Genomic DNA, 10,194 nt, shown 5'->3' with positions numbered 1-10,194 from the left:
CTTGTTGTCATTTGGTTCCTTGTTGTCATTTAGTCCCATGTAGTCATTTGATTCCTTTTGGTCATCTAGTTCGTTGTGGTTATTGATTCCTTTTTTGACAAAATACCATTCCCATTGTCAATTGAAATTAAAATTACCATTTTTGTTTTGTGCTCTAAACGTGTCATGCAAACTTTACACATTGTATGAAAGTTACATTATTTCTAAACGTGTCATGCAAACTTTACACTTTGTATGAAAGTTACATTATTTCTAAACGTGTCATGCAAACTTTACACATTGTATGAAAGTTACATTATTTCTAAACGTGTCATGCAAACTTTACACATTGTATGAAAGTTACATTATTTCTAAACGTGTCATGCAAACTTTACACATTGTATGAAAGTTACATTATTTATAAACGTGTCATGCAAACTTTACACATTGTATGAAAGTTACATTATTTATAAACGTGTCATGCAAACTTTACACATTGTATGAAAGTTACATTATTTCTGAACGATTCATTTCATTGATTCGCTTTATTGCCACAAACTTTAAGGTTTGTATTTTGAAATGTTTACCTCAAAATCGGACTTTATGGACGTGTCTGTCGACCATTCAGTGTTCTTAAAGCCGCACTAACTCACCAACTACTGTTAAATAATATATGATTTCTAAAGTCATAACTATTTGAAACGATAGTCTGATTTGCAAAACCTTCACCCAGATTGACCAATCCAGTCAACTTTGATCGACTAGTCCAACCCACCCAGATCGGCTAGACCAGTCCATCCAGATGGACCAGACCAAGTCACCGCGATCGGGCGGTTCAGCACACCCAGATCTGCCAGTTGGGCTTGATTCTTTTTTTATTAACACCAGGTGTTCTGGACAAAACAAATATGATACTGATTGCGCTCAGAAGTTTTAAATGGACCGTTTTTTGTGGATTCGTTTACATCTATGATATGTTTTAATTGGATCATTTTTGTGGATACGTTTATATCTATAATACATTTGTGTGGATCGTATTATACATGGACTTTTATATCTATTATACATTTGTGTGGATCTTATTATACATGGACGTTTATCTCTATAAGACAATCGTATGGATATTATTATACATTACATTTATATCTATAATACAGTCGTATGGATCTTATTATACATGGACTTTTACAGCTATAATACAGTCGTGTGGATCTTATTATACATGGACTTTTACAGCTATAATACAGTCGTGTGGATCTTATTATAGATGGACTTTTATAGCTATAATACATTCGTGTGGATCTTATTATACATGGACTTTTATAGCTATAATACATTCGTGTGGATCTTATTATACATGGACTTTTATAGCTATAATACATTCGTGTGGATCTTATTATACATGGACTTTTATAGCTATAATACATTCGTGTGGATCTTATTATACATGGACTTTTATAGCTATAATACAGTCGTGTGGATCTTATTATACATGGACTTTTATAGCTATAATACAGTCGTGTGGATCTTATTATACATGGACTTTTATAGCTATATTACAGTCGTGTGGATCTTATTATACATGGACTTTTATAGCTATATTACATTCGTGTAGATCTTATTATACATGGACTTTTACAGCTATAATACATTCGTGTGGATCTTATTATACATGGACTTTTATAGCTATATTACAGTCGTGTGGATCTTATTATACATGGACTTTTATAGCTATATTACAGTCGTGTGGATCTTATTATACATGGACTTTTATAGCTATATTACAGTCGTGTGGATCTTATTATACATGGACTTTTATATCTATAATACATTTTATTTTCTCTAAGCATAACACTCTTTAGATTGGCCAAATATATAATCGACAGACTGGGAAAGCGAAACAACTTTGACCACACGTCGCTTTGCAAACCCTTCTACCTACTCTCTTCGCCTTATGTTTAACGCCATGTTTCAGCCCATGATAGACTTGACTACAAACCTCTTTACAAACCCTTCTTCCTACTCTCTTCTGGTCTCATGTTTAACGCCATTTTTCAGTCCGAGATAGACTATACATGGTGAATAAAATATTTCGTGGAGGAAAACCTGGGAATTTTTTCAGCCCATGATAACTATACATGGTGACTAATATAGTTCGTGGAGGAAGAACCTGGGAAATTCCCGGGAAGAACCACATCAGTGCAGCCTTAAGAATTCTCTCAGGAAGGACTCATTTAAAAACTATCTTCATATCTCTAAAACGATAAGTTCCATTTTAGTAAACATCTCATGGTGAATAAATCAGTGATAAAAAGAGAACAAGAAAGAAAATATGGAGGAATAAAACAAATAATGAAACTTCTCGGTTGTTTACTAGATGCAAAAACATTACTTTCGCTAGAATTAAACTGATGGACTAAATTGAATATATTCGATATAGGTGGCATATGAACTTGCAAATTTAAAAGCAACAAAAAGAATGATATCTAATCAAGAAGTATATATTTAATTTATGTCAGTGATGTGTGTGTATTTTAATTTGCAAAAGTGTAAATAATGAAGCATATATGATTTTTTACAAGACCCTGGATAACAGATTATGGTTCTGTAATTATGTTGTTATCACATACTTTTCTAATGTTGTTGTTACATACTTATCTAATGTTGTTATCGCATACTTATCTAATGTTGATATTACATACTTATCTAATGTTGTTATCACATACTTATCTAATGTTGTTATTACATACTTATCTAATGACCCGAGTTAATCATATAATGTTCCAATAAAACTGTTCATGGTACACAGATTTAAAGCAAAATACTGCCAATTAATTTTGCTGTTCCTTACTAAGAAATCATAATGAATGCAAACATCTACAGGACTTTACCTTGCTAGAGGATCGCCATCACATTGCTACTATTATTTAAGTCGTTTGTTATTGTGTCCTTGCTAACTAATTCACAAGACAAACTTTGCACCAAGCGAGGCATTATAGTCTAGGCTACAAATAATTCAGACGAAAAATTGCTGGCGTGTCATTATATTCTCGGCTACTAATAAAATTATAAATGTCTTTGATTTCTTTAAAAAAATATGGTACACTAAAAGAACGGCTTTTTCTTGGTAATGCTTTCTCACAGACTTCTTTTAAAAAGGATTTCTACCGGAAGTCATGTAGATGGTTACGTCACAAACTGACCTATCGCTTGCTTTTAGTCGATGGTATATCTGCCTCGTCTGACATTTTCTGGTTTTCATCTTCACCGCTGTCTCTTTCCTCTTCATTTTCTAGAGAATAATAATAAATAATGCCAATAACCATAAATTTGTTTCAGGTAAGGCTTCCGGGTTCATAAACTTCTATAGAACTGTAAAGATTAAGGCCCAGGGTTCATAAACTTATATAGGACTGTAAACATTAAGGCCCAGGGTTCATAAACTTATATAGGACCGTAAAGATTAAAGCCCAGGGTTCGTAAACTTATATAGGACTGTAAACATTAAGGCCCATGGATCATAAACTTATATAGGACTGTAAACATTAAGGCCCAGGGTTCATAAACTTATATAGGACTGTAAAGATTAAGGCCCAGGGTTCATAAACTTCTATAGAACTGTAAAGATTAAGGCCTAGGGTTCATAAACTTCTATAGAACTGTAAAGATTAAGGCCCAGGGTTCATAAACTTCTATAGAACTGTAAAGATTAAGGCCCAGCGTTCATAAACTTATATAGGACTGTAAAGATTAAGGCCCAGGGTTCATAAACTTATATAGGACTGTAAAGATTAAGGCCCAGGGTTCATAAACTTCTATAGGACTGTAAAGATTAAGGCCCAGGGTTCATAAACTTCTATAGGACTGTAAAGATTAAGGCCCAGGGTTCATAAACTTCTATAGGACTGTAAAGATTAAGGCCCAGGGTTCATAAACTTCTATAGGACTGTAACGATTAAGGCCCAGGGTTCATAAACTTATATAGGACTATAAAGATTAAGGCCAAGGGTTCATAAACATCTACAATACTTTCATGATTAAGGCCTAGGGTTCATAAACTTCTATAGGACTGTAAAGATTAAGGCCCAGGGTTCATAAACTTCTATAGGACTGTAAAGATTAAGGCCCATGGCACATTAACTACTACAATACTTGAAATATTAAACATGAAGGGCAAATACAACAATTGTTTCACCCTTTTCATTTACAAGAGACTATGAAATTTGGTGTACTTGTGTACTATCTTCCATTCTACACCTGAATGAATAACTCCCATTTCTAAAACAAACGTGCTTTCAGAATGGCCAAACCTTCGGATTTTTCCTCAAATTAATGATTTCTTTCCCGGTAATTGTTTAGACTATTTGGCTAACTATTCGTCTCATCTTCACATTTGATAAATTGTTGTATTTATGACTTATTTTCTCTTTGCTGACTGTCAATAAAAAGAAGCGTTTAGTATATCGGTCCTTTATTTTGACAGATGATGAAATGCTTGTAGATAATGCAAGATTATATGTAAGATGTTTCATAATGGTTTCATCACACTTCTATTGTTTAAAACAAGTGATTAACCTGCAACAAAATTTTCAAGTATTTTTTTAATTGTTATAGTTTTGTGAAGACATTTGACTGAAAGATTGCAGGTTTGTCCTGAACTTTTTCATGTCTCTCTGTTCCTAAATTATACCAGCAATTATTAGAAGAAACATGCTCAAGTCACTTTGGCAGCTCGTAGCATATCGATAAACGATAAATCGATATATCGATAAACGGACATGACTGATGTAATACATAAACGAAAGGATCTAACTTTAAATTTATTTAGAATGTAAATAGCTATCTTTCAGTCACTGTGGAAATTGTGTATACAAAGAATTTATCTATATATATCTACAATGATCGAGGGTATACATGCCTAAAAATAGAAACGTTTTGTAAACACAGAAGCAATAACATACCCTAACAAATGAATATGAAACAGAACGAAATAAAGATGAATGGGACGGGAGAAAATGGAAATGAAAGCATAGCATGTTCCGAAAGTAAAGATTGTAAGAAATAACCATACACAGATGGCACCTTGAAATACCATGTTACGATGTCATTTACTGGAATGAAATATATTCAATACTGTCGAAACGTTAACAATTAACACCTTGAAATACCATGTTACGATGTCATTTACTGGAATGAAATATATTCAGTACTTTCGAAACTTTAAGATAACTTTACAAAAAATAAGAAAATCCTGTTGACATATTTTCCACTATTACTAGATATTCGGAATTAACAAATAATAATCCCAATTCATCTCATATTATGGTAGAATTAACGTGAAGCACGCATTCTCTTGTAACATTACGAATCCTCTCACAATTAAAACCGACACTTAAAGCCCAATGAAACCTCTCACAATTAAAACCGACACTTAAAGCCTAATGAAACCTTTCACAATCAAGACCGATACTTAATTCCCAAAGAGCGCAATTACCCTTTCCAGAGTTTTGCTTCCTCGCAGTTTTCAGTGCCTTCTTTACAGCGATCTTCGGATCCCATCTTTCACTAACCTTGTTGTTAGAGTCCCTTGCTGAAATAAGCAACGCATCAATTCATTTTAAAGAGTAATCTCGGGGGATTTCGAGCACAAATGCAGTTTGAAATAATTAGACAATTTCAAATGAATAAAGAAAAAATAAAGGAAACGTTTTAAAATGGAAAAGTTTTTCTCTGAATTTTATCATTTACCTAGCTGAGACAAAATCTTTTCCAGTTGCACATTGAATGATTTAACATGTTTCATCTGTTCCATTTAAATAAAATATAAAATTAAAGAAAGTGAAAGAATTAAAGATAACTTACAGTGTATGAAATCCTAGTGTGTAATCCTAAAAATCCTAAGTGTACTATCAATTTTTCACTAAAGTATTCCGAACGAAGCTTCTATATTGCTTATGAGTTACCGTGCTAACATTGAATTTAACACAATTATTAATCCAAAAGTTTTACTTCAATGTAATCTCGTGTACAAAGAATATCACAGAAGTCCTTGAAAGTTTCACATAATTCAATTAAATAATTGAAATATTCAAGTCCTTGAATATAGTCACATAATTCCAAAGTACTGACTGTTTAAACCAATAAATATCCACTTCGTTATATCCAATAAACACGTAATTTTAAATCACTTTTTTCCTCTCAGTGGCTCTTACGAGCACTAGCATAAGTGAAGAATGAAATAAATAATGTGTATGGTCAGTATATAGTGTGTCCAAGTGCGTTTTAAATAAACAATATCTGATTCACGATATTTATGAAATAATCTAAATCGTATCAATCCCTTTGACAATAATTGGTCGTCAACATACACAAACGGTCCTATTCTGATCTTCAAATCTCACTGAACCAATTAAATGCTAGAACGCTCGTGTTAGTTCTCCATAAGGCAATTGTTCTTTGAATCACATGCTTTGTTTACGTGACCCACTTCATACTGGCATGTCATTCCTGATCTGCTTAATTGTTGATTTCACCTTAGGACATTAGCCATAGGCCTTGTCCTAATGAAGTATACAAGTAATTTTAGTATAGCACTAACCATTTAATTAAATGATTTACAATATAACTTCTCAAACGACTTTGATAAGAATTATACTATAAATTCAACAGATGATACATAATTCCATAAAACATGATTTAATTTCTTTCATCCAATACACGATTAACATGTTTCATCTATTTCATGATTTAACATATTTCATCTGCACTAATGAACGGAAATTCTGACCTATAACAAAACCATGCTACATATTATATCAGTCGTATCAGACTCTCAGTCTCAACGGATTTTAATATTTGTTTAACACAAAGCTTATTTCATTGGTTCTGTAATAATATATGATTGTTTCCTTAAACTAGATCAAACATAGCTTTATTGCGATGGAGTTACATGGACAGTATCATTTTTGTATACTTTATAATGATTAAGTTGCTTATATCATGTAAATGTCTGTTGTCATGGTGATTGTGTAGTCTAGACAACCGGAGACTGTTTCAAAGCTGGAAGTTTCTTATTCACCTATTTTACATTTCCTTGAAGATATAGTCTTTGATTACTTGTATTAATTGGCCACCACAACCATATGGAAGCCTCGTTTGCTGTTAATTACATCTTTTGTTCACACTGGGTCAAAGTGGCCAGGTTTTGTATGAACATTGTGCATACTGCATTAAAGATACAAAAGGTTAGCTAACTTACCTTTGTCGTTTCTGTTGGATGTCTCTGTGTCTGGAGGAAATGTTCTTCTATCTTGATAGTAATCTCCAGGTGCCTTCGGCATGAAAGCTATCTTTGCGTCATCTAGTCTGTCTGGATCATAGTGCACCACGTGCAATGTATCGGCTCTAGCGCCATGGGATTCAAATACAAGGATACCATGGGGATCTGCAGCAGCTTTCTTGGCTGACTTCACGGGAAACGTCGTGTGAACGTCGGAGCACGTGCTCAAATACGTGATACAATGGTAATGTTTGGGGACTTCGGCTACGTAGGTAATGGAACCCTTGAGTTGAATTTTGATTCTTTCGGCTTCAGTAAGGTAAAGGTCCTTCGACCGGCTCAAAGGAATTTCCATTAGCCCCTCGCTTCTAAGATCAGATACTCTTTTGTCCATTTCTATCAACTGACAACAATCTATATACAACGATTTCTTGTCTCTTGGGTCTCTAAAGGTCAGAATCTTGCACAGCTTGAGTTCTCCTTTACTCATTCTGACTTGTTTGTCTAGTGAGAAGTCAGAAACTCCACCCTTCTTTGCCACACCAACACTCTGACTGTCCAAAGAATAAAATACATACAGTAATCTTACTGTCCGAAGTATAAAAAGCGTACAGTAATCTTGCTATCCAAAGACTAAAATATGTTCAGTAATCTTACTTCCCAAAGACTAAAATATGTACAGTACTGTTACTGTCCAAAGAAACAAATACGTACAGTACTCTTACTGTCCAAAGACTAAAATAAGTACAGTACTCTTACTGTCCAAAGACTAAACTAAGTACAGTAATTTTACTGTCCAAAGACTAAAATACGTACAGTACTCTTACTGTCCAAAGACTAAAACACGTGCAGAGATTTCTAAGATTCTCTATAGACACGAATGTTGCACAACTTCGATACCCATTTTCTTTAAGTCTATTTCATTTCACTTGAAGAGAAATTGATTGGGAATGTGACTTAAGTAACGGCTGAGGAGTACAGAGTTCCATCAAATGTTGATTTGATCTCCTTCACCAGGTGGTCAGAGGACTTTCAAATAAATTATGTAGGTAGGTTAGCAAATAAGTATATAGAGAAACAGATGCATCAATATACAGTCTGTCAATGGATGCTTTGTGTATTGTTCATAAATAGATACTTTTTACAATTCTATTTTAAAATGGTCGTCTAAACATGCCACATATCAGTTTACATAAAGCAGATATAGATTTGCGTTTTATGGGATAAATTCTGGTGCTTTATTGAGCTTCGTATTGAGCTATATATCTAGTCAGAATGGTGGCAAAGCCTTTTTCATGCACACGAACCCTTACCCATGGATGACATTGGATCACATAATACGCATCTATATCCAGTCGTTGCTTAGTAACCTGGACATAGATTATGTTTGGTGAGGCTGAAAAACTGGTATTTAATCTGTGTTATCAATCAATTTTAATTTCTTTCTGATTTTGTAAGATTTAACATACCCACTAAATTCATCAGCTTCCAACGTGCAGACACCTTTACCGAAAATAGCAGTCGTTGGTTCAATCGTAACCTTATCTTTTCCCCAATGAAAACTGACTAATTCTTGATCTTCAGGAATATTCTCGGGAATGAATGGCAGTTTTACTGTGGCGGGACGTTTCAGCTTATCTTTCATGTCGTGATCCACAAAGACACAGGGTGACATGTAAGTGACGCCAAATAAATTTGGAAAGGAAGCCATTGTTTCTTGCAGTCCTTTGTCGATATCGAGTACCTGCAAAAGAAACAATTTTGCTTACTTTGGTTACCTAAAATATTTTGGATATATATATAGCAGAATACCGTAGTAAGGAAAGAAATCATACCTGCGACTGAGAACATGAACCCAGTACTGTTTTATCCAAGTCAGACTCGCATATAACCTGACAAAAGAATTCGGACCAACTTTCCCTGTTAGTTTCTGACCTCATATACCTGGACCGCAACACCTCGACATACTACTTTAAGATTCAACCCTGAATCTCATCTCAAATTCCATCTCAGAGTGGTCGAAACGCATTCCTCACAGTTTTACCAACAACTGATTGCGTCTCAAGTCGAATAAGAACGAAACATAGCCGCCGTCATAGATCGAACCTGGTACTTCTACCTCACAAAAAGGCACACATGACGCTACAGTAAAGAATCCAGACCGATTTGGCGAGTTAAGAACGGATTTCATTTGCCTCTATTGTCACAATATGCTTCGTACACGATAGGATCTTTTGATGTTAAATCGCTGGTGTTGATATAATATAACAATAGTAGGTAAACCAGCTCAGTATTGTTTTAACATTTAGTGAATATTCGACAAGAGATTAATAACTAATTAGTTATAATTATCATTAGAGTCTGGCATTAAATACGTATGTCAAATCTAGACGTTTCAAACAGATATATTAAAAGGCGCATTGTCAATTTATGTTTACAGCATTATCACGAAATCCTAGAATAAACATTTGACTTTTTTTCTAAACTTGAATATTTGCAAATAATTATGAAGCAATAATGCGTACCCTGACTGATAAATTCCTCGTTTCATTGACTGCATCTTTCGGAAAATCAACTTTGATTGTGCTATCATCAGCTGCCACAAACATCCCGCCATTCTGCGTAAGATTTAACTGGGTTACTTTTTGTTTACTATAGGCGAAGAACGCATCCATGCAACGAATGGAAAACGTCAGAATCCCAGTCTGAAAAATAAGAGATGAAATTAATACTGCATACACACTGTAGCAATCCTATAATAAGATCGCGTGTCTATGGGCATGTGCAACGTATTTTAGTGCTGTAGCAAAACAATGCTAATACAATGGCAGTTTTCCTAATCTTCTTAGTCTCCTTTGCCCCCCCCCCCCCATAATCGCTTGGTACTTAGGATCAACTCATTCGTTTGCCCTCCATAATCTATTGGCTTGGTACTT

At 34.2% G+C, this 10,194-nt stretch overlaps 1 protein-coding gene across 1 annotated transcript; it reads right to left on the bottom strand.

The window, feature by feature from the left end:
* Positions 1–353: 353 nt before the first annotated feature.
* LOC149777681 (uncharacterized) lies at positions 354–7,767 on the bottom strand. Its single transcript, XM_089938235.1, has 3 exons — positions 7,238–7,767; positions 5,474–5,569; positions 354–3,271 (listed from the first exon to the last, which is right to left on the bottom strand). Exons 1-3 carry the CDS (start codon positions 7,746–7,748, stop codon positions 3,183–3,185), a joined length of 696 nt encoding a protein of 231 aa, XP_089794361.1. The 5' UTR covers positions 7,749–7,767; the 3' UTR covers positions 354–3,182.
* Positions 7,768–10,194: the final 2,427 nt, after the last annotated feature.

This window comes from Sinohyriopsis cumingii, chromosome 17, assembly GCF_028554795.1.
Source record: "Sinohyriopsis cumingii isolate HCF-2022 chromosome 17, ASM2855479v2, whole genome shotgun sequence".
In the NCBI taxonomy this organism is placed as follows: domain Eukaryota; kingdom Metazoa; phylum Mollusca; class Bivalvia; order Unionida; family Unionidae; genus Sinohyriopsis; species Sinohyriopsis cumingii.
Note: the sequence above shows the minus strand (reverse complement) of the source record. Positions and strands in the feature narration are given on the sequence as shown.